This window comes from Protomyctophum bolini (genome assembly GCF_963924005.1).
Source record: "Protomyctophum bolini genome assembly, chromosome: 13".
Lineage (NCBI taxonomy): Eukaryota > Metazoa > Chordata > Actinopteri > Myctophiformes > Myctophidae > Protomyctophum > Protomyctophum bolini.
Window position 1 is genome coordinate 6,152,392 of NC_137874.1, and position 25,497 is coordinate 6,177,888.

General features: G+C 44.3%; 1 protein-coding gene across 1 annotated transcript in view; it reads left to right on the forward strand.

Moving 5' to 3' along the window:
• The window catches only part of LOC308326624 (connector enhancer of kinase suppressor of ras 2-like), a gene marked incomplete at both ends in the record, with an annotated part of 36,886 nt that extends 11,583 nt beyond the window's left edge, over positions 1-25,303 (forward strand). The window contains 19 exons of the mRNA XM_080779589.1: positions 292-397; positions 2,281-2,322; positions 2,449-2,568; positions 4,860-4,919; positions 5,946-6,014; positions 6,392-6,538; positions 7,448-7,581; positions 10,083-10,306; positions 11,275-11,364; positions 12,650-12,846; positions 17,594-17,642; positions 18,048-18,226; positions 18,383-18,456; positions 19,718-19,789; positions 20,927-20,994; positions 21,861-21,961; positions 22,060-22,570; positions 24,646-24,845; positions 25,256-25,303. Coding sequence (XP_080635715.1) covers positions 292-397; positions 2,281-2,322; positions 2,449-2,568; positions 4,860-4,919; positions 5,946-6,014; positions 6,392-6,538; positions 7,448-7,581; positions 10,083-10,306; positions 11,275-11,364; positions 12,650-12,846; positions 17,594-17,642; positions 18,048-18,226; positions 18,383-18,456; positions 19,718-19,789; positions 20,927-20,994; positions 21,861-21,961; positions 22,060-22,570; positions 24,646-24,845; positions 25,256-25,303 — 2,491 coding nt within the window. The remainder of the gene's footprint in view (positions 1-291; positions 398-2,280; positions 2,323-2,448; positions 2,569-4,859; positions 4,920-5,945; positions 6,015-6,391; positions 6,539-7,447; positions 7,582-10,082; positions 10,307-11,274; positions 11,365-12,649; positions 12,847-17,593; positions 17,643-18,047; positions 18,227-18,382; positions 18,457-19,717; positions 19,790-20,926; positions 20,995-21,860; positions 21,962-22,059; positions 22,571-24,645; positions 24,846-25,255) is intronic.
• Positions 25,304-25,497: the final 194 nt, after the last annotated feature.

Genomic DNA, 25,497 nt, shown 5'->3' on the forward strand with positions numbered 1-25,497 from the left:
AATGAAGAAAAACTAAAATCAGACAAATTAAATATTTCCCTTCCGTGAGTTATCTGGGATTATGTGTTCAAAGAATGCTCAAAAACATTGCATCATACAACACTGCTTTAACACTGCGTTAAATATAGGCCTACTGGCTACTGTAGTCAATTGCAGTAGTAATGTAAGAGTGTTATTATGTAAACAGCATGAGAATATTGGTTCTTAGGGAATATTGCACTGCATTGTACATGGGGTACATTTAACAATGAATTGGGCTAAAATTAAGAATGATCTAATGGTTAATTCCAGATGTTACTTCTTTTTCAGGTCCCCATTTGCTGCCGTGGCAGACTACTCCATTACAAGAAATAATGTGATCCAGCTGTGTCTTGAGCTCACTACAATTGTTCAACAGGTAAAAAAGAAACCCAGTAAGACACAACCCAAGCATGTGGTTAAGACTCAAATGTTTCTCATTTAAGCAATATTGCACAAGAGTGGGTGCTGTTACTGTAAGGGCCGATTCATACTCCTATTTTACCGCTGTTTCGGCGCTGTAGTGCCGAAATGATTTCGGCTCGTCAGAAAATTTCAGTAGCACCGAAGAGCCGACTTTAGGACGGTACCCGCCCCCCCCCCCCCCCCCCCCCCCCCGAACCTCAAATGACGTCAAATTGTAGGCTCTACAGAGCCGAACCGACTTTTATTCGGCTCTAAAATAGGAGTATGAATCGGCCCTAACTGTGATTTTGGTCATAAGCGCAACATTGAATGCGTTAGGACAATTCTATGACAAATTATTGATCAAAGAACTGAAGACAGTTTGTTATAGGTTTGTGGTTATACTGCTCTTTATCAGGGTAATACTGTTGCTTTTATACACTCTGAGCGTCTTTACCGGTAGTCGGGTAACTAAGTAACTTTACAGCATAACGTTACAGGAACATTTCTCAAAGAGAAAACCAGCACTCACGGAACTCTCGATTTAAGGCACCTTTAATTATTATTTTAATCAGCTGGCACGGTATCGAGATAGCCAACGCTGATGAAGGCTTGAGCGCCGAAGCGCTTTCGTTGTACAGCTGCTCTGCGGCATGCTATGTCAAACTGATTAAAAGAATAATTAAAGGTGCCTCAAAACGAGAGTTCCGTGAGTGCTGGTTTTCACTTCGAGAAAGTTATACTGCTCTGCCAACAAATATAGTTCCATAAGGGCCTCATCAAAAATGTTGCTAAGGACCTAACAGTCAGCCCCCACTATACCGTAGGTATGTAAATAATAAATATTAACTAGATTCACAGTAAAAGGTCCCAGTATTGTTGTACTCATGGAAGTGGTCTTGTCCAGTGAAATTGCTTGGCTGGTACTACTGTATCATGGATGTGATATTCCAAATGTTCTAAAGTCAAGTTGGTTAGAGATCCAGTTTCGAACTGAATGTAAACCTGTCAGCGAGAAGCTACAACATACATTACGGTAACAGTTGCTATATTATGCATTCCATGTCTGACAGATGTAAAATGATGGCTTTGACACACCAGAAACCCAACCTTAGTCAATTTACCGTAGTTTAAAAACCTTTAACCAAGAGATGAAAATATTCAACACTATGGAAAATAGTAGTTGAAATAACCTTGGAAGAATTGGACACGCTGACACCGGAAGTATAGTATATCACTCAAGTTGGATCTTTAGTTCGGATTCAGAGAGCGTTACAGTTGCAAAGAGATAGATAGAGAGAAGCATCCAAATGGTAATAATCAAGCATACAAGCATTTACAAGCAATGTTCAACATGTCAGTCCACAGTTGTCAAATGTTCATAGGTTGGAAAATATCATAACATAGGCGACCACAGGATGACATATAGTCACATAATAGAGTCATAGCGCTTGTCGTCCGGCGACAGTCTGTGCATGCTGACAACTATAATCTATACCGCATAAGCATAAAGAAACAGTTTGAAGTGAGGATTAGTCTAAGATGGTCTTACAATGACATATACATGAGAATGTGAAAGATAAAGGTAGGAGTTGACAGCATGGATGCAGAGGCAGAGTGAGAGATGGACCTCTGCATTGGTGACTCATTTGTGTTGTTTGTGCATGCATGGTTTGAGCATATTGGAGGTTTAGTAAAACCCACACACAGTATTTCAAATACTATTAATAGCTTCACAGTAAAATCCTCAGTGTTCATGTATCCATTTCCAACTCTGAGAGTGTATACATTTAGCAAAACGTAAGTCATAATATTCTGTATTTGATCATAATCATATTCTCTCTATATTTACTGCAGGATTGCTCTGTGTATGAGACGGAAAACAAAATTCTCCATGTGGTGAGTCAGTCGCTTTACTTTATTCCACTTTCACTTTGTGCATTATTATAATGCAAAACAAATCCTGCAAATGCACCGTGACAGAACTCTGACGACAGTGCCTGCCTGCGCTCCTTTCCTTCTCAGTGTAATACTCTTTCGGGAGTGTGTGACCACATCATCTCTCTGTCGTCGGACCCCATGGTGTCACAAGCAGCCCATCTGGAGGTGGTGCAGTTAGCCAACATCAAATCCACCGAGGGACTGGTAGGACCCCCCCCCCCACCCCCCGTTCACCCTTGACCTCTAATTCATCCAGTCACAACAAGGGCCTTTCAAACGTGAAGCGATAGTTCATTTTCAACGAGACCTGTGTTTTTTTTGCGCGGAGAAGTCGCGGTGTGCGACAACGCAAGCGTATTTTTACGCGAGCGCGGTCCCCGTGAATTTGTTGCGCGCGTGCTCGTTACGTGCACACGTTACCCCCCCCCCCCCCCCGCGACTCATCACTAGACCTGGATTCTGTTTAGCTTTTTTTCCCACGCTTGCGTTGTCGCGCCCCCCCTCTTGAGCAGACCTGGAGGAGACCTGTCAGGCAACAACGCCTGCGTTCCTCGCTTCCCGTTTCAAAGGCCCTTTACACACATCTTACCGTACATCACAGAGACAGTTTATCTCTCATAGTTAATAAGACGCCATTTAGGATTCTATAGTGCATTTCACACCACATTATTCAATTAACTCTGAGGGTTTGCAAACCCTCAGGTTTTTCTGTATGCCAGTGTACAAGCAGCATGTACAGTACGTACAATGTTAAATGCCAAGGAATTGACATGGACAATATGTTGCCAGGCGCACACACAAAAACACCCACCCACATTGCTATGATAAATTCCTGTCACAGCAATGTGGGTGGGGTTTTTTTGTGTAGAGGTAGAAGTGAAAGTGAAATACCTCCTTAAAAACGACCTATAATGTCTGCCTCTGTCGGCTTCAATGTGGCTTAAAATAGTACTGTGACATTGTCTTCTAGCATGTTTGAATTCATATACTGCATGTCTTAAACTACAGTAATATACTGCATGTCTTAAACTACAGTAATATGTTGTACTAATAATTAGTTTATTAGTTTGATTAGGTCTGGTTATTGGTCATTCATTATTGATACAATAACTAATACAATTGTCTCATGCTTGAACTTACTGGAAATTGTATCATCCAGTAGTTTAGGGACCTCAATGTAACGCCGCCCCCAGTTGGGCAAAATTAGAAATTAACATTAGAAATGATATATGGCTACATCATATGTAGCCATATATAGATAAACAACACTTAAATGTGTCACTTAAAGGAGAATTCCATGCTAGAAGGCTTTCTTACCTTTATTTGTAGTTGTTACGTTTTTGTGCTAATTCGCTTATTTCCATCAAAATAAGTAGTAAAGTGTGCCGCTTGGGATACTATTTACATTATGAAGAGAGGATACAGTATAATACAAAAGAAGTTGATTTTTGAGCGATGGAAATAAGCGAATTAGCACAACACCCCAATGCCCCATTTCAATTCAATGCAATTCAATTCAATATTAGCGCTTTTGCACAAAACAACACCTGGACCTCTTTGGTGGGGACATACTGTAACAACTACAAATAAAGGTAGGAAAGCCTTCTAGCATGGAATTCTCCTTTAAGTGAGAAGGCACTTACTATATAATCATCGTCCCTTTGTGAGACTCCTCCATCTGAACATGGACCTACAAATGGACATAAGTACTGTATCTCGCCTGGGGCTATACAGTGGTTGCCCCACCCCCACATCCACGCACGTAGGGGCATGGAAGTTCTCTCATCCGTTCAATAAAACCTGCACAGGACACTAGGCCAAGTGGCCTAAAAATAAACCTTTTAGACTCATCTTAGAGACTGCCACTGTGTGTGTGTGTGTGTGTGTGTGTGTGTGTGTGTGTGTGTGTGTGTGTGTGTGTGTGTGTGTGTGTGTGTGCGCGCGCGTGTGTGTGGGTGTGTGTGTGTGTGCGTGCGCATGCACGAGTGTGTACTCATACTGTACCTGTTTATTTGTGATGCACTCAAAGCCCCATTTACTCTTTTAACTGAAAGCTTTGAGTCTTGGGCTCTGCATCATACTAGGTCAAGCAGTTTTTGTTTTAATCTGATTGAACGTACTGCCAGAGGAGTGAGGTTTAACGAATCAGAAGTGGTACTGGTACTGTGGGATGCCAATCACGGTGGAATTGATTTAAAATATTTTAAGCGGACTACTGTCCAAACATGTTCTTGTCATTCGTAGAGAACGTAGACATTTTGTTGTCATTCAAGCAGCTGAAAACAATTGCTATTGGTAAGACAATTTGACTAGAAAGATAAGTCTTAAAAAGACAAAGGAGTGGCCGCACACACTGATCAGCCAAAGGGCCGATTATTTAATGGAATGCAAAGTAGGAACCAGTTTGACCCCACCGTGGACCAGCATGAACGTTAAGTATGTATTCCCTTAAAAATGTGATTGTAATTGTAAATATTCTTACTGTTTGTCTACAGGGCATGTATATCAAATCAACTTATGATGGTCTGCATGTGATCACAGGAACTACGGAAGGAGTAAGTTGGCTATTTTATTATACCTACTAGCCCTTACCCGTTGTGAGATATTTGCCCCCCTCTTGTGGCCGTGGGGGGTACTGCGCCCGGGCGCATTGCCCATCGTGTGGTGATGTAAAAACAATATTTGTACAGTAAATATGACAGTTGCGTCTGTAAAAAGTAGCCTAGCCGGTTTCTGGGAGCGTGCAGGTTCTTTTTGGCATGGAGAGATGTGTGCTAATAGTGTGGCTCGGTCGGAGATAGACCACGGATAAACGGCTGTAAACGGCTGTTTTTATTCACTAATATATTCATTATTAATCATGAATGTGTCAAGTGTCAAGTGGGAGTGATTCATGCAGTCAATGATGAGATAACGCGCTGTCAGTGACATTCAGACATTCGCTGAATTATAGTATGATGATGATATGTCTTTGTCAACTAGGGGTATCAAAAGAACGGATGCTTTTTTAAGTATTTTAAAAATTACACCATTGCGTTAATTGATATTTATATCAAAAGCACAGAAGCTATAAAGAAAACAATCAGATTTTCAACATGACCAAACGACAACCTTTGTAAACACCACTCTACTGGCTACTGGTTGTTTTGTGACATTGATGACTCATCCAATTGACTCCATTGAACGAATTAACTGATATAAATACGGTATGTATTGCTTCAAAGAAACTTATCACATAGTGCTCACTGCTCAACATAAAAAATGTGACGAGTGGCGCGCTACGAGCTTGTAGGTCTGCTATTTTTGAAAAATCCGAAGAACGACTCACATTTTTAGAATCTGATCTCAGGTCAGAATGGGTTAATCAGACCGGTGTGTGTCCAGTGGAAACCTCGTATGAATCTGATCTCAGGTCAGAATGGGTTAAGCCACTCTGACCCTTCTCACAATGCGTGGGGTTTGGTGTACCACTCTCACTCAGTATAATGACGGTATAAACATCAATTAAACATTGTGAATACAGTACACATGGCTGGACCTACACCGTATATGTTTTAAATCTATGCCTGTCAATCCATCAGTCTTTGGCTGATCGATGTAAGAAGATCCACGCTGGGGATGAAGTTATCCAGGTCAACCATCAGACGGTGGTAAATATATTTTAATCCAGTGTGTGTGTGCGACTGTGTGTGTGTGTGTGTGTGTGTGTGTGTGTGTGTGTGTGTGTGTGTGTGTGTGTGTGTGTGTGTGTGTGTGTGTGTGTGTGTGTGTGTGTGTGTGTGCGTGTGCGCTTGCGCGTGTGTGTGCGTGCGTGCGTGCGTACGTGCGTGGAACCAGGAATGAAATACAAAGTGCTAAGCAAGAAATCTTTCCAAAAGTGGATGGAATACGAGTTTAGATAACTCTTGGACATCAGGACTTGTCATTAGAGAGGATAACAAATATCGGTACAAGCATGATTCAATGAAAGCTTACTCATAATGATTCCAATGTCCGGATGCTTCTGCTTTGTTTTTGTGTGTGCCAGGTGGGCTGGCAGTTGAAGAACTTGGTGAACTCGTTGCGTGGGGACCCTGCAGGTGTCACTTTGACTCTGAAGAAGCGGCCACAGAGTACACTCACTTCAACTCCTGCTCTTCTGAAGAACATGAGGTGGAAGCCTTTGGCTCTGCAAGTACGGGCGGCACTACGTTCTTCCACAGCAGTGTGTGTGTGCGTGTGTGTGTGTGTGTGTGTGTGTGTGTGTGTGTGTGTGTGTGTGCGCGCGCGTGTGCATGTGCATGCATGTGTGCATGCGTGCGTGTGTAAGTGCATGTATGTGTGTGCATGTGTGTGTGTCTGTGTCATAGACTGTAAAAAATATGGACAAAGCGTTCCGCGGGTCTAACGTGAACGTAAAATGAAGCCTGTCAGTCCTTGCAATGGAAGTCGCCATCTTTCTAGATCCGTTTTGGCCCAGTTCAGGCCAGCTGGCCCATTGGCTGGCCCAGACAACGAGGCGGGACTTCCCCCTTCTTCTTCGTTGGTTTTTATTTTGACTCGAGTGGGTGGGGGATCCCGTTCATAGACTGTAACGGTAGCCACGCCCCTCAGAACATGCACGACTTTATGGTCCTTTTTTAAATAAATGGGACCATCATTTTCCAAAAAGAATATTATGACATTAGAAATGAGACTTTAAACTAGTGACTGGAAGCAAAAAGTATTCATGACCATGTTTATTAAGATAATACAGTCTAGGTGAAGTTGGGCCCAAATACATGGACTTCTATGGGGCTATGGGTTTTTTTGAGCCCAATGACAGCGCCACAACAGGCCATTATATGAACTTTCATTTCCTTAGTGGCTTCACAAAATATCCGTCTGACTGCCCCCCTGGTCTGTGTACATACATGTGCGTGTGCAAAAATGCTCCACAATAGGGATGCTAGGGTTGAAGTGTTGAAGTGTACATAACATAATTGCATATGTAGTCACTAACTAGGTAGCCTATTGAACAATTCAACATTGCCCACTCAAGCAACTCAACCATGTTTTCCAACCTCTCTCTCTCTCTCTCTCTCTCTCACGCACGCACGCACAGCCAATCCTTCCTCAGAGCCCCACTAGCAGTGTTGTCACACCCACCAGCACACTTAGCACCCCTTCAAGGAGGGACAGCTGTGCCCTGCAAGAACTCTACATCCCACCGCCACCAGAGGAACCGTACACACCCAGGTGAACACACACACACACACACACACACACACACACACACACACACACACACTGTGTGGCAAAAGCCAACAATAGAAACATTGATTAACCAGAAGCTGTTTTGAGCGGATAATAAAACAATATCATTATAATATTAATTATAACATTAGCCTCGCGTAGCGATACTAATATCATTAGTCTCATCCCTCTCAGTGTTTTGGGAATAAATTGGGTTATTTGCTCGGCTGACTTTAGGGTTATCTATAGACGAATCCAGGAACGGGTCTCATGGTCGCAGCTTACGTATTTCCTGTAGGCGGACTCGACGTAGCTGCGGGGTTTAAACCCTCACCTCTTCTACTACAGTGAACGGTAGAGTGACTGATGTTAGTCTGCCTCAAACGTTACTCTTTTACCTGCTTTTTACTAACACTAACATTACAAAGATGCCCAGAACATCGGGATGAACCTGTGTAGTTTATGGCTGCTCCAACAGTAGTGGCAACATAAAGAAAGGGGGAAAAAAGCGGAATGTCAAAATATCCACCGCGGTGGCTGAGACCTGAGCCATAGAGTAATGTTTGAGACGAAGCAGTGAAAGGTCCTGAAAGATACATAACGCCAGTCTTACCCGATACCCAATCTTTATGAACACAAGGCTGCTGTACTTAGTTTATACCTCATACTTTAAATGCTTAGTATGAGGTATAAATACGTAAGCTGCGACCATTCGTCTATTCATACCAGTGGTTGACAATTTGTGTTTTGTATTATAAAAACGTCCCGGGCACCTAAGGCTGCTGAGCCAGCCTGACAGCGTGCCGCGGGTTCGACTCCCGACCCCGACAGCCTTCGCCGCGTGTCTTTCTTCCCCCCCATCTCTCTCTCTCCATTTCCTGTCAGTTGACTTTCAACCTATCAAAATAAAGACAGACCTACACAATAAAAATCCTTAAATTGTCACTTCACGGCCCCCTCCCTGCCACCCCTTCACAGTCATACGTGGGGACCCCCCCCTTCACAGTCATACGTGGGGACCCCCCCCTTCACAGTCATACGTGGGGACCCCCCCTTCACAGTCATACGTGGGGACCCCCTTGGGTTTCCTGACCCACAGGTTGAGAAGCACTGCTCTCTATACGTTCAACCTGAAGGGAGTGGCTCAAGTAGATGAGATTTATCCCTGCAGACCTTGTCTGCCCTCTCCGTCAGCCCTGCTATACTCCCCAAGGGGGCACGCGTTAGTCCGACATACGTGGCCCGTGGCACCCGTGGCTTTCACATGCGGTCATGGTTAGGGGTAGGGGTAGCCTCGGTAAACCCAGACGTTTTTATTTCCAGGGAGGAAAAAGAAAGTCTGGGTCCGAGTCCACTTCAATTTGGCATAGAGTAGCGCAAACGTCGATCACTCTCTGCTGATTTCTGATCGTCTGCACCTTTGTTAAATTGACGCACACCCGTACACCCGTACACACACACACACACACACACACACACACACACACACACACACACACACACACACACACACACACACACACACACACACACACACACACTCCTCTCTCTCTGTGTCGCTCTAATTAATTAGTCTCATGTCCAGCAGCTGCGCACAGTTTCTGCCGGGAGCTACCTATGCCATAGAAAGCATAGGTGAGTTCCAGGCTAGGGTTAGGGGTAGGGTAGGTCTTTACTAGTTTTCCTAATTTGTCATTTTGGAACGTCCACACCAGCATACAATGCAATAACAAAGGCAATAAAATGTTTAGCAAATAGAGTGAGCATTTTGGCATCAGCGTTGGAGAAGTTTCCTGAGAAAAGTACTGTAGGCTCTGTTGGCCCTTCTTACAAATTGCATCCCGGGATAGTCTGTAGATCTATAATAAGATCAAGATATTTATACTCCATCGCCACCTCAATCTCCTCTCCTCTAATAAGATAGAGCATCATGACTAGAATCTAAAATGGCCTTGGTGTGTTCAGATTCCAGTTGATATACGGTAGTCATTTAGAACTGGAAAACGTTCGACCAGGGTATCTGCAGTCTGTGTATAAAATATATAGCAATAGTGTCATCACTCCTATAGACAGCTATGTGTGTGGCTGTGTCCCTGTGTCCCTGGGTCCGAGCATGGAAATAGCACCACCAAGTGTCACTGTTGTGCAGCCTAACACACAGACACAGAGGCCAGGGAGGAGAGCTTGTACAGTACAGTACAGTACAGTACAGTACAGTACAGTACAGTACAGTACAGTACAGTACAGTACAGTACAGTACAGTACAGTACAGTACAGTACAGTACAGTACAGTACACCACTCACTTCAGACAGGTCTGATTCTTCAATTTCATATTATACTCCTTTGACATGGTGTTGCCTTCCCTTACACTGAGATCTGCCCATATAAAGGCAGCAAATCCAAACAAAAATGTACATTTTTACACTTTTATTTGCCCAACTCCCCCATCACCAACCATATAATAATATAAATACTCCTCCAATGTCTCTTTTTTGCCGCATAGAGATGAAAAGGGAAACCTGCCAGGCCTCCACGACGACGAGTCCCACTCAGATGTTCAAGTCGGCATGAAGGGCTCTGACTCACCCAACTCCTACTTGGACCAGGAGTGTAGGCGGCGCTTCCCTCTGGTGGAGGAGGACGCCATTCTCTACTGCTATGAATATGACCAGAACCACCACGGCAGGCTGTCACCTGTTCGCAGGGGCAGCAGCACCCCTTCCTACGGTATATATGACTCACTCAGGCTCTGCGGGCGGGCACTCATAAAGCGTTGATGATGAACAACGGTATTCTTTTTGTTTTTTATCAAAGTTTCTAGTCACATTAGGAAAATAGCATACAACATTTTTTGAACTCCCCCCCCCCCCTCCCTCCCTCCCTCCCCCCAGAGTTCCCGCTCGAGCCACAAAGAAATATATACAAATATACATAATAGCAGAAGTTAATTATGAACAACGATATTTGATGCTCTTTTCCCACTACAAGAACTAAGCGAAAGCTTTGTGCCGCGTAACGCACATCACAGCTATGGCTCGGTTTCAGATGTATGCTATTTAGATACGTAGATTATGTTGTTTTCTTGTTTACTGGTGCCACGTTTCTTATTTAGAATAGATACAGTAGTATGTAAATGACGAGTCGAGATTAGAGCTATCTTGATTTCTATACCTGCTACTCTAGTTACTTAGCTGTTTTCTTGGCGCTCTAAGTTGTTGGTTGATTGGGTTCATGCAGCAGAAGAATTTATTTTAATGGCCATATATTGGTATGTATGGCTGGCTGGTCGATTCAAGGGCTGGAGCCAGGATAGCATTCGGAATAAAGGTTTCAAGGGATTCAACAGCCAAATAGCAAATGGCTTGGAGACTCTGGCTGTCTGTCTCCTGTATCCCCTTTTGGTTGTACTTTAGTTGTTGAAAAATAGCAGATCTACAAGCTTGTAGGTCTGCTATTTTTTTTTAAACCGTGAAAATGTGGCACAGGAACAACACATTTTCAGACGAGGGTCGGCAGCCAAATACAGATAATTCTGGCGGTCTCCTCGACATGAAAAAGGTGTGAGCGCCGCTGACGTAGAAACGTGACATTTTGTAGAAAATCGTCCTCGGGTCTGAATGGGTTATTTTCTGAGAGCAGCTGCATATAACGATATCAAAATGTTCCCCCCCATGTTGTGCTGTATACACCACCAGGCCGGCTCAGGCCCATCTCAATGCCAATAGAATGCAACTGGGCGGGAGACTATGAAGACCCCACCAAGCTGAAGAGAGAGAGCAGGAGAGGTGAGTGAGTGGGAGGCGTGAGGGAGGGGCGCAGAGAGAGAGAGAGAGAGAGAGAGAGAGAGGACCAGACAGAGAGAGAGAGAGAGAGGGGGAGATGTGGCGAGTGGGTGGATATTTCATGATAGAGGATGCATGGTCCTCTACAGTATGTCGCCCACTCAGATCTCTGTGCAAAGAAGACTATATGCTATATAGTCATGTTGGTGCTGTCACGATCGTGACATTTTTAGTTGACGATCATACAAATAATTTCAATTAACATTATTTAATTGTGGGGTTTTTTCCGTTGGAAGATACACACACGGGTATATTTGAATTTTAAGCTTTTCTAAACGGCAATTGCACACATGGATGATGATGGCACATATTATGACAAATGAATTAAATATAGGCCTATAAAACAAATACCAACAATAAATCAATTTGAAAACTATTTTCAACATGGGAACTATTATGATTATTATGCTAAATAATGTATGATTCATACAGTGTTGTTGTCATGGACGTGACCCGTGTGTGTTGTGACATTGTAGATGCTATTTCTTTCTTTCTTTCTTTCTTTCTTTCCTTCTTTCCTTCCTTCTTTCTTTCTTTCTCACCGTTTCTGTTTTTGGGTTTGAAGGTATATTGTTGCCCTGGCAACTGCTAAAGATCTTTTCCTTTCCCCCCCAGGATGTTGACATGCTGTAGGTTGCTGCGTGCTAAGCCTCATGACAAATGGAGTGGGATAAGAAAGCAAAATGCTCTCGTTTCAGTCTCAGGGAATACTGCGTGTTTAATTCCATAGGGGGGCGTGATGATGATCTGTTGATCCTTCTCAACAGCCAACGCGAGGGTGCTATATTTATACGTATAGAGGCGGTATCTTGAAATATTTGATAGCTGTCTGCCTGCAGAGAGCCGAGCCGCCTTCTCGTCGTATTTATTTTAACCACTTAAACCCCAGCATCCATATTCTGGTGGGAACATTAGCCAAAAATAAGCAGTTGACACGTTGAGGGATTGTAGATCGGCTATTTTTGGAGAGATTTGGTTTAGTAGATGGAAAGCAGTCCCAGAGCCAACTCAGATCCAGTTTAGTAAGTCTAGAGGGTTTAAGTGGATAAAGGCCTTTCAGATTATAAAGCGATATATTCAATTCAATTCAAATTATATTTGACTATAGATACAAAGGTATACGAGGGACAGAATTGGAACCGGGGGGTTCCTGGACCACTTTCCCCGTTCGAGAAAGCAGTGATGAGACTTTGCAACGTTTTCTTTGCTCACGTTGTGTCCCTTACAGAGAACACCTTGCTGCATTACGCCCGCGAGGACAACAAAGGCACCGCGGTGGAGGACTTCCTGGCGGGACGCAGTCTGAGCCAAAACAGGAAGAAGGTTGAGAGGGGAGGTAGCCCCGCCCACTACACGCTTGTCCCCGCCCTCCAGATGGAAGTGTCCCTGTCCACCTCCAGCTCGGACTCCATGTCCCTCTACCACGTCAGTCTGTTTCTAGTCCCCGTTTCCATGCCCCCTCTACCACGTCAGTCTGTTTCTAGTCCCTGTTTCCATGTCCCCTCTACCACGTCAGTCTGTTTCTAGTCCCTGTTTACATGTCCCCTCTACCACGTCAGTCTGTTTCTAGTCCCTGTTTCCATGTCCCCTCTACCACGTCAGTCTGTTTCTAGTCCCTGTTTCCATGTCCCCTCTACCACGTCAGTCTGTTTCTAGTCCCTGTTTACATGTCCCCTCTACCACGTCAGTCTGTTTATAGTCCCTGTTTCCATGTCCCTCTACCACGTCAGTCTGTTTCTAGTCCCTGTTTACATGTCCCCTCTACCACGTCAGTCTGTCTCTAGTCCCTGTTTCCATGCCCCTCTACCACGTCAGTCTGTCTCTAGTCCCTGTTTCCATGCCCCTCTACCACGTCAGTCTGTTTCTAGTCCCTGTTTACATGTCCCTCTACCACGTCAGTCTGTTTCTAGTCCCTGTTTACATGTCCCTCTACCACGTCAGTCTGTTTCTAGTCCCTGTTTCCATGTCCCCTCTACCACGTCAGTCTGTTTCTAGTCCCTGTTTCCATGTCCCCTCTACCACGTCAGTCTGTTTCTAGTCCCTGTTTACATGTCCCTCTACCACGTCAGTCTGTTTCTAGTCCCTGTTTCCATGTCCCCTCTACCACGTCAGTCTGTTTCTAGTCCCTGTTTACATGTCCCCTCTACCACGTCAGTCTGTTTCTAGTCCCTGTTTCCATGCCCCCTCTACCACGTCAGTCTGTCTCTAGTCCCTGTTTCCATGTCCCCTCAACCCCGTCAGTCTGTTTCTAGTCCCTGTTTCCATGTCCCTCTACCACGTCAGTCTGTTTCTAGTCCCTGTTTACATGCCCCTCTACCACGTCAGTCTGTTTCTAGTCCCTGTTTCCATGTCCCTCTACCACGTCAGTCTGTTTCTAGTCCCTGTTTCCATGTCCCCTCTACCACGTCAGTCTGTTTCTAGTCCCTGTTTACATGTCCCCTCTACCACGTCAGTCTGTTTCTAGTCCCTGTTTCCATGCCCCTCTACCACGTCAGTCTGTTTCTAGTCCCTGTTTCCATGTCCCTCTACCACGTCAGTCTGTTTCTAGTCCCTGTTTACATGTCCCCTCTACCACGTCAGTCTGTTTCTAGTCCCTGTTTCCATGCCCCCTCTACCACGTCAGTCTGTTTCTAGTCCCTGTTTCCATGTCCCTCTACCACGTCAGTCTGTCTCTAGTCCCTGTTTACATGTCCCCTCTACCACGTCAGTCTGTTTCTAGTCCCTGTTTACATGTCCCTCTACCCCGTCAGTCTGTCTCTAGTCCCCGTTTCCATGTCCCCTCTACCACGTCAGTCTGTTTCTAGTCCCTGTTTCCATGTCCCCTCTACCACGTCAGTCTGTTTCTAGTCCCTGTTTACATGTCCCCTCTACCACGTCAGTCTGTTTCTAGTCCCTGTTTCCATGCCCCTCTACCACGTCAGTCTGTTTCTAGTCCCTGTTTACATGTCCCCTCTACCACGTCAGTCTGTTTCTAGTCCCTGTTTCCATGCCCCTCTACCACGTCAGTCTGTTTCTAGTCCCTGTTTCCATGTCCCTCTACCACGTCAGTCTGTCTCTAGTCCCTGTTTCCATGTCCCCTCTACCACGTCAGTCTGTTTCTAGTCCCTGTTTCCATGTCCCTCTACCACGTCAGTCTGTTTCTAGTCCCTGTTTACATGCCCCTCTACCACGTCAGTCTGTTTCTAGTCCCTGTTTCCATGTCCCTCTACCACGTCAGTCTGTTTCTAGTCCCTGTTTACATGTCCCCTCTACCACGTCAGTCTGTTTCTAGTCCCTGTTTCCATGTCCCCTCTACCACGTCAGTCTGTCTCTAGTCCCTGTTTCCATGTCCCCTCTACCACGTCAGTCTGTTTCTAGTCCCTGTTTCCATGTCCCCTCTACCACGTCAGTCTGTTTCTAGTCCCTGTTTCCATGTCCCCTCTACCACGTCAGTCTGTTTCTAGTCCCTGTTTCCATGTCCCCTCTACCACGTCAGTCTGTTTCTAGTCCCTGTTTACATGTCCCCTCTACCACGTCAGTCTGTTTCTAGTCCCTGTTTCCATGCCCCCTCTACCACGTCAGTCTGTCTCTAGTCCCTGTTTCCATGTCCCCTCAACCCCGTCAGTCTGTTTCTAGTCCCTGTTTACATGCCCCTCTACCACGTCAGTCTGTTTCTAGTCCCTGTTTACATGTCCCCTCTACCACGTCAGTCTGTTTCTAGTCCCTGTTTCCATGTCCCCTCTACCACGTCAGTCTGTCTCTAGTCCCTGTTTCCATGTCCCCTCTACCACGTCAGTCTGTTTCTAGTCCCTGTTTCCATGTCCCCTCTACCACGTCAGTCTGTTTCTAGTCCCTGTTTCCATGTCCCCTCTACCACGTCAGTCTGTCTCTAGTCCCTGTTTCCATGTCCCTCTACCACGTCAGTCTGTTTCTAGTCCCTGTTTACATGTCCCCTCTACCACGTCAGTCTGTTTCTAGTCCCTGTTTCCATGCCCCCTCTACCACGTCAGTCTGTCTCTAGTCCCTGTTTACATGCCCCTCTACCACGTCAGTCTGTTTCTAGTCCCTGTTTCCATGTCCCTCTACCACGTCAGTCTGTTTCTAGTCCCTGTTTACATGTCCCCTCTACCACGTCAGTCTGTTTCTAGTCCCTGTTTCCATGTCCCCTCTACCACGTCAGTCTGTCTCTAGTCCCTGTTTCCATGTCCCCTCTACCACGTCAGTCTGTTTCTAGTCCCTGTTTCCATGTCCCCTCTACCACGTCAGTCTGTTTCTAGTCCCTGTTTCCATGTCCCCTCTACCACGTCAGTCTGTTTCTAGTCCCTGTTTCCATGTCCCCTCTACCACGTCAGTCTGTTTCTAGTCCCTGTTTACATGTCCCCTCTACCACGTCAGTCTGTTTCTAGTCCCTGTTTCCATGCCCCCTCTACCACGTCAGTCTGTCTCTAGTCCCTGTTTCCATGTCCCCTCAACCCCGTCAGTCTGTTTCTAGTCCCTGTTTACATGCCCCTCTACCACGTCAGTCTGTTTCTAGTCCCTGTTTCCATGTCCCTCTACCACGTCAGTCTGTTTCTAGTCCCTTTTTCCATGTCCCTCTACCACGTCAGTCTGTTTCTAGTCCCTGTTTCCATGTCCCCTCTACCACGTCAGTCTGTTTCTAGTCCCTGTTTACATGTCCCTCTACCACGTCAGTCTGTTTCTAGTCCCTGTTTACATGCCCCTCTACCACGTCAGTCTGTCTCTAGTCCCTGTTTACATGTCCCCTCTACCACGTCAGTCTGTTTCTAGTCCCTGTTTCCATGTCCCTCTACCACGTCAGTCTGTTTCTAGTCCCTGTTTACATGCCCCTCTACCACGTCAGTCTGTTTCTAGTCCCCGTTTCCATGTCCCTCTACCACGTCAGTCTGTTTCTAGTCCCTGTTTACATGCCCCTCTACCACGTCAGTCTGTTTCTAGTCCCCGTTTCCATGCCCCCTCTACCACGTCAGTCTGTTTCTAGTCCCTGTTTACATGTCCCTCTACCACGTCAGTCTGTTTCTAGTCCCTGTTTCCATGCCCCCTCTACCACGTCAGTCTGTCTCTAGTCCCTGTTTACATGTCCCTCTACCACGTCAGTCTGTCTCTAGTCCCTGTTTACATGTCCCTCTACCACGTCAGTCTGTCTCTAGTCCCTGTTTACATGTCCCTCTACCACGTCAGTCTGTCTCTAGTCCCTGTCGTCACAAATATTTCATTTATTATTAGAGCCCGACCGATATTATATCATTATTAGTCTCTTATTTGCCTTTTTTTTATGGCAATGGCATCGTTACTTATGCATGTGTCCTGATTAGGGATGTCCCGGAAATTGGAGCCGATCATCTCATTTTCAAATGATCGGGTATCTGGAGAAATCACATTTATTTTTTTATTTCAATAAAATAGTGTCTAAATAGACTTGTGTCTAATGTAAATCTCAAAGAAAGATGTATAAACAATGATATTTTGTGAAAACTGTCATGTTTATGCTTGATGTTTGTCCTCCTGGGGCACTAGTTCCAGCAGTGGCAAACACACCACAATGACAGTCCTTCTATAGTTCTAATAAAAGTAGTGACATATTTTTTGCCTTTGGATAATTGAAAGGCAACAGAGACTAGAGTGACATACATTTCTCACGTGGCATAAGTGTTGTATAAGAATATACAACACTTATATAAGATCGGATCGGGAAAAATCTGTATCGGCATGTCTCAAAATCAAATGATTGGAATCGGATCGGGAGCGAAAAAACACATCCCTAGTCCCGATGTTTTACAACTTCCAACCTGGCGTCCCTATATTGGGCATGTCATTGTAGGCCAATATGTCCAAAAATAAAAGCTTTACAACTTGTATTGTAGATGTGCTATTTTTTGAAGAATGTCAATAGGGCTTGAGAGGTTAAATAAAATAAAGTATATTCTAATGGACTCAAATATAACCTTGTTTTTTCAAATTGATTAGAACATGTTGCACTTTCTGACAAAAATATTGGCCAATACATCGCTAATCGATGGCTTAGGCCGAAGCCTTATGGGATCTCTAAAATGGGGAACGGCATCAGAACCCAAATATTTGGCATCGGTCGGGCACTATTTATTATCAACGGTTAGACTGGCAACAATGGATCCCTCAGCATCTCACTGGCCTGTTTACTTTCTTTTATTTGTAGATGTTTGAACGGTCCTCACTTCTCTCAAGGTCAAAGAAGAAGAATAAAGGTGAAGTACATTCCTAGAAAGTGGATTTTTTAATTAACTCTGATAGTGTAACACAATTATTGTGATCACATGTTTTTACTGTGCACACGGTTATCATTATGTTACAGGTCATGTACTTCAGGGGTTCTCAACCTGGGGGGGGGTCCCGAAATTATTTTGGGGGGGTCCCCAAATTATTATTTTTTGCAACTGAATGGCTGGACAATCTACATAGTACACACAGTGCCTGCATACACTTTCCTTAATGATTATATCTTGTTTCAGTATTTATTCATGATGTATTTTCTCTATTATTAAGGATATTGTAGCGGTCTATTTGTATTGGTGGGGGGGGGGGCCCAAAACGTTGAGAACCCCTGATGTACTAGTACTTTTATGACTCGTGTTCCCTTTTCACCTCTGCAGTTGGAAGTCCACGGTCTTCCGTCAGTAAGCGCAGGATCTCGTGTAAGGACTTGGGTCGGGGGGACTGCGAGGGCTGGCTCTGGAAGAAAAAGGATGCCAAAAGCTATTTTTCCCAGAAATGGAAGAAATACTGGTTCATCTTGAAAGACACCTGCCTGTACTGGTACATGAATGAGCAGGTGAATAATATTGTTTGGGTTTTAGATTTCCCATATGCAAACCCCTCAACAATAATGAAGCCGGCCAAGTTGGAGAAATGTTAATTCTGAACACTTCTTCATCAAGCTTGATTGTTAGGTTGGAATGATGACGCTGTCGCGTTTGACTTATCACAGGATGAAAAGGCAGAGGGCTTTGTGAGTCTCCCAGAGTTCAAGATTGATCGTGCCACTGAATGCAGAAAAAAGTAGTGAGTACAGATTTTTATGAATGCTTACGAGGGGCAAGTTGGTGGTAATCGAGAGAGAGAGAGAGGGGTGTGTGTGGGGGGGAATTGCCCAACTCACTTCACACGGGTGTGATTTTTCAATTTAGATAAGACTATAAGATCTACTGTCTAATTATAGACAGCGCCAATATGACACATGTTAAATACCTGTATATGTGTATTGGAGACCAATACAGACACCACTCAGATTGCCCAGCCTCTACCTATGTGAATGGTACGTAGCTTGTAGTAAAGGCTTCTATAGAGAGTGGAGCACACACAAAGTTAAATATTTGTGATTTCAATCAAATAGTTGAATATAATGCTACTTGCTCTGCTGCATCATGGACTGGCTTAATTGTTCACAAATGGTTTAAGTTTTTTTTTTAAATGGAAGTTTTTTTTTTTCATGATGCTGTGCCAAAATCTGAGAGCTGTTTATCTGAGGGGCTGCTGATGTCTCAGCCAGTTAGTATTCCACATGGGGCTTACAGTTAGTAACTTAATGTATCTCATCGTTCCTGTTTCTTTCTGGCCTGGTGTTGCCATACTAATGCACAAATGTAATTCAGTTCACTCTGGCAGCTTCATCAGGTTCCCAGGCTAGTCTCTATTCCACTGTCTTGATCACAAAAGCAGAGATGCTTTAACCCATACTGAACGGGAAACCCTTTTGGAGTTGTACATGCATTATGTTGTACTTTAGCGATTGAAAAATAGCAGACCGACAAGCTCATAGCGCGGCACCGAGTGCCGCACTACGAGCTTGTATAGGTCTGCTATTTTTTTTAAAGTTGCGAAAATGTGGTGAAAATCTTTGAATATGTATTCTTTCAGAGCATACGTTTTTAACTCAAATCGTTGCTTCTGAGAGGTTCCTGGAATAACACTATTTTCAGATGGGGGTCGGTGGCCAATTACATATACATTTGGGGTCCTTGGCATGAAATATTGAGAACCACTGATATAGAAACATAGGTATTTCAGAAAACGGTGAGGATTTAGAAGACTTTTTTTTTTAAATTTCAACGTCAGGCGTCTAAATGGGTTAAAACCAGTATACAGAAATGAGTGGATTGCGCAACAGTGCTCGAGCCGCCTTTGACAAAGAGTGCTTGCAAAGTGCAAACAGACACACACATTCCACTTGCAGTCCCTAGCTGCAAAAGAATGGCACAATATGTCTCTATGTATTTAGTGACCATAAATATATATTTAAATCTGCCCTTTGATTCTCTTTCAGTGCTTTCAAGGCTTGCCATCCAAAGATAAAGAGTTTCTACTTTGCGGCGGAGAATGTTGACGACATGGTGCGGTGAGTGATTGAGGCAGAGCTATAGCCGTCACTAAATGGTTCTAATGGCTTTTGGTAGGGAGGCTCAAGAAACAACATGAACTGATCAAGACTATACTTACTTACAGATATGAACTGTATGGGCTACGGATGAATTAGCAATGTCTGATATTTATTTGTTCTTCAGTATTGTACTGCACTATAGCGAATGTTCACTTTACCGCCACCACTGCAGTGACTCATGTGACAGTGCTATATTTACCTACTGTACATATAGCTGTGCCATTGTGTGCTTCCACTTGTACAGTGAGCCACTGAACAGTAACACATAACACAACCAAGATAACCTTGACAGCAAAATCTTAAAAATAGTGACCAAAAAGACTTAATCGTGAACTCCCTGGCATTCAATTACAGCTCGCAAAGATGCTCTCTGTACCAGCACAGACTCACCGACACAAACAGACCGACGATCAAACAAAAACCAACAAAGCACATGCACAATCATACCACGCATAGACTACCGTTAAACTCTTAAACTCCCTAACAGAAGCAGGCTCCTTACCTAACACAGAGTGACTATAGGCCTATATTGTGTCCTAACCGTACGCTTAACACAAGAGTGACGAAGCTTGTTCCATCACCACCTAACGTCACAGTCACGGGTTCCAAAGACACTTCAAAGGCAACAAATCCACAGATTCGCAGGTCCGTTTTGCGTGGCGTAGAAACACCAACAGTCCTCAAATGTCGGGCGCCATTTATGATGTATCTTTCTTACGAGGAATTAGGTCAATTAATCCACAGAACCCAGAAAGATACATCAGTATTTCCATAGAAAATACTACTACTACTACTACTAATAATAATAATAATAATAATAAATAATAATTTCTTTTTAATCCCTATTATCATAGTTTTTTAGCTATTTTAATTTTCATGTTATAATATCCACACACCTGCGCTTGAGCGCTGTAAGATTGTCTATAATGGTGCTACCAGCTGTATTTGATGCGTACGTGACCAATAAACACATTGTTCACCTTTACCTACCTAAGCAGTAAGCACACGATAAGACAGAGGATGATGATGATGTGACTCGGTCAGGACCACAAGCTGTAGAGACTCACATCGTTAGTGCTGTGATTTCATCCGCAGGTGGCTGAGCCGCCTCTCTACAGCAGTCACAGGGTACTCGGAGCATGAGAGAGTCCAACGAGACCGCGGTGAGAATGTTACTGACACTGTTGCATCAGATTCATAATAATTATTCCACCATAGGAGACATCACATGGTGTTTAATTATTGTGTTGTATACCTTTTGAGTATAGCGTCAAGATCAATTAATTAAGGTTCATTAAGGTTCAAGGTTCACTTTGTTTGCACATATGTGACCAGATTTGACTGAGAGCCTGCCATCGTGCAAATTCCAGCTTTTCACCAGAGGAGAAACACTTTTTTCCCCCTTTTTTAAAAAAATGCGTTAATAGCACAGGCAGACTCTTCACATACTAGAGCATGTCTGAAATAAGTGTCAGAGCTGAAATCGACATGTAAATATGAAATAAATGCTTAAACATGTAGCTAGGTGTAATGTTGGAGTCCACAGAAGTGAACCTTTCAAGCCTGTTTTCTCAACTCGCTGTTTTCTATATTACTCTATTACTCTATAAGCCATATCTCCAAAACTGGTGGGTCAAACTGAACAACCAATATGTCAATTTGAAGCTATGATTCCCTGCTTTCATATGACGAATATTCAAAATTCAAAAATCCAATGGCAGTCCCTCAGTCAAATATGGTCACATATATTGATATTATTCATTATTTTTCAAAGCTTTCTGCATCATCGATTGGTTAGGTTCTACTTCGATGGATATGGTAGAGCCATCTTTGGCCCTGATTACGCTATTCATAGTATTCTTGTGCCTTGTTTTGCTCTACGATATGTCACAATGACAGCTTATTTGAGTATAGTCACCCGTTGTTTGTCACCAACATAACATGTCTTTCATTGAATACTGTAATAAAAATCCATTTTATTAGTTTTTATTTCTATCAACATATCTAATGATCAATATCCTCACACTAGATTATTGGAGTGAGAGTGATCACGAGGATGTGGAATTGCCTTCGATGTCCAAACAGGACAGTCCGCCGCCACCTTATGACACGTATCCAAGACCTTCCTCAGTGAGTCTCCTCCTCCGCGTCTTCACCTGATATCGTCGTATCGTTTTGGGAACCTTTTCTGTTAATTAACCGACTGATGTCGTTCACAGGTACCTCAGATGAGTCCGTACCTGGAGCCAAAGCATCGTCACTTCTCTTCGTCCGACACGTTTCAGTCACGCTCCCCCCACGAAGAGTTCAGACCGGCTCCTCACGTGAGCAACTCCAGCAACGACGTCTCGCTGCAGGGCCCGAAGACGAGCAGCCAGCGCCGCTCGTGGCAGGACCTGATCGAGGCGCCCCTGGCCAACACGGGCTTACACTACCTGCAGACGCTGCAGCCGATGGAAGGCGGAGGAGTGCTGCGCGAAACCAGAGGACAGGTGTCTGTGGAGTACCGCCGGCAGTCCACGCTGCCCACACAACGCAGCCTCATGCAGGAGCAGTATGGGCCCGTGCCGCCGCTGCCCCTCAACCCCACCGTCTCCGCGGAAGCCGGAGGGAAACCCCGCAGTTTCACTCTACCCCGGGACAGCGGACTCCACGCTGTCCTGGCGGCCTCTACCAGTGCATCGGGACACCGAGACCCCCAGCGCCGCCACCCCCAGCAGGACCAAGCCAGAGACATAGGCAAGACACCACGAGACACATGAGACACATTCTCACCACTTCTGTTAAAGCCATTTAAAATGGCAAAAATAAAAGTTCTTTTTTTAGTGAGAGCGGATGGCTGGCACAGGTTAGGTGTGCTTATGCTGCCACCTAGTGGGCATCGAAAGAATTAAGTAATTTTGTACAGTGCAGAATCCCTGAACCGCAAATCGTTTTCTTTATTTAAAATGAGCAAATCTTTTAAGCAAGCATTAGAGTTTTTATTCCAGTACCCCATGATCATTTTCAAAGCATTTTTATCCTCTAAAAATATTATGAAAAATAAGCTATACATCCACATAAAGTAAATTACAACTTCATACACCATATTACAGCTGAAGATGTTAAGAAGTAACACTGACTCAGCCTGAGTTGTGCTCCATGTCAATGTTTATAATGTTGTGGTGAGGAACAATCCTTTCAATCCACGTTAACGTTGAACTCAAAGACACTGCGGCCCGAGGGGCCATTCTTTCTCTGTGTCCTCATTTCTGCGTTGCTCTGCCATTCACTTCCTCCAACATCGCGTGTAAAGACTCAGATCTTGCACAAAAGCAGACTGCGCGATACACACACACACACACACACACACACACACACACACACACACACACACACACACACACACACACACACACACACTACTAAAGCACAGAACCCCGAGGCTTCATCATTACCGACTATACCCTCAAACGTTTCACGTTCCATTAGAAAGGAGTGACGATAACACATTAACTAGACCATGGAGGTTGTATTTTTGAAGTGCAGTGTAAGACGAGGACCACTCGGGGGCAGTGTTTTAAATAAAAACCACCAGGCACATAGCTACTCCTGATGACTTGGCCGCAGTGCAGTGAGGCGGCTGCATTAGTCATATGCTTGTGGTCTCATGCATGGGTTTCATCCCACCACTCATTCTGTCTCTCCTCTCTGTGCTGGCTGTACTGGCATATAACGCATTATTTTAAATAGAACAGATTGAGCAACTAAACAGTGTATATATAATATATATATACTGCATCAGCCATCGGACCTTGAATATCTTGCAGAGCCTATAGTTTCAGGACATTATGTTGTACACTCCAGTGACGCATTATGATTATACCTTGTGTTACACACTGTTGGAGATCAATTGAAAATATTCAGTTGGAAAGTCATCCTAATGTGAGATGCACTTACAATTGTGTAACTACACGTACTAAAACACATCTTTATATAGGCTACTGTGACGTTCCAGTTTGAGGGAGTAGAATTGTAAGTACTGTACAGCCCATTAAAAAGGCACTAGAACAGGTAGGACTTTAGTATTAAAATAATATGTGTGTTATAGGGCCATAAACATTTTTAGCTATATATATATATATATAGACAGGGGTCTGTCTCTCTAGCTCTTTAATAAACACACAATACATTTTCAGGTGGGTTTACAATTTCAGCCAGTCAGGAGGCAGTATCCATTTCTCAGCTTCAATTGTATAGTGTTCGATTTCCAATGTTGTCTTCTAATTTCTTTGTGTCAATACCAAATTAACTGCAAATTTGTGTCGAGTTCTGTCTCCTGATTGGATAAAATTGCTATCCCTACCTAAAAGTGCATTCTCTGTTCACTAAAGAGCCTGGAGAGACAGCTGGGATGGTTGGGAACCGCTGACATAACACTACCTTTATAAGTTTGCATTCCAGTTGTTCTATCCAGTGTTGGTAAAATGGTTGTTCTCGGTGCCTGCAGGCTGTGAGCAGGAGAGGAGGCTGCAGACACAGTGTTGGTAAAATGGTTGTCCTTGGTGCCTGCAGGCTGTGAGCAGGAGAGGAGGCTGCAGACACAGTGTTGGTAAAATGGTTGTCCTTGGTGCCTGCAGGCTGTGAGCAGCAGAGGAGGCTGCAGACACAGTGTTGGTAAAATGGTTGTTCTCGGTGCCTGCAGGCTGTGAGCAGGAGAGGAGGCTGCAGACACAGTGTTGGTAAAATGGTTGTTCTTGGTGCCTGCAGGCTGTGAGCAGCAGAGGAGGCTGCAGACACAGTGTTGGTAAAATGGTTGTTCTTGGTGCCTGCAGGCTGTGAGCAGGAGAGGAGGCTGCAGTCAGACTCCCTCGGGGACCTGTACCGAGCTCTGGAGCACGCCAGTCTGTCCACCAGGCCCGACTACAGGCCAGACGGACACTTGGAATACAAGCGCTCGTTTGTTCGCAGAGTCAACGACCCACTGCTCAGCGAAAAGCTCCACCGCCTCCAGATCCTACAAAGCTCACTTAAGGTAAAACAAACACCTGTCTTGGCTGCTTAATATTTATATGTTTTTAATTATCCGCTCAAAACAGCTTCTGGTTAGTCAATGTTTCTGTTTTTGGCTATTGTGTGTGTGTGTGTGTGTGTGTGTGTGTGCGTGTGTGTGTGTGTGTGTGTGTGTGTGTGTGTGTGTGTGTGTGTGTGTGTGTGTACAGTGTGTGTGTCACAGCACGTCACAGTATTTACGCATTCTGAGATTGTAGACCGGCTATTTTCGGCTTCGGCTGGTTAAAAAACATTTGAATGACATTAATAAAATCACGATAATGAGTTAATAATCATTTCGTGACATTTATTTTTTACAAATGTGTGTGTGTGCGTGAATGCATGTGTTATGCGCTCAGGTACAAATGAATACAAATATCCATCTCTCTACAGAATGTCCCACTTCAAGACAAAGACCCTTCATTGGACTTTTTAGGATAAGTTCCGAGCATCGGTCTGTTGGTAAAGTCCTAACAACAGAAGCATTTCATGTGCCTCACCCACCCAGCCAGCTCTCTCTTCCCAGTGGCCGGAGGCTCCCAATTTGTCTACTGTACCTGCATGGCTCTTAACCCATTTAGACCTGACAACATATTCTACAAATGTCTTCTAAATCCTGACCAGTTTTCTGAAAA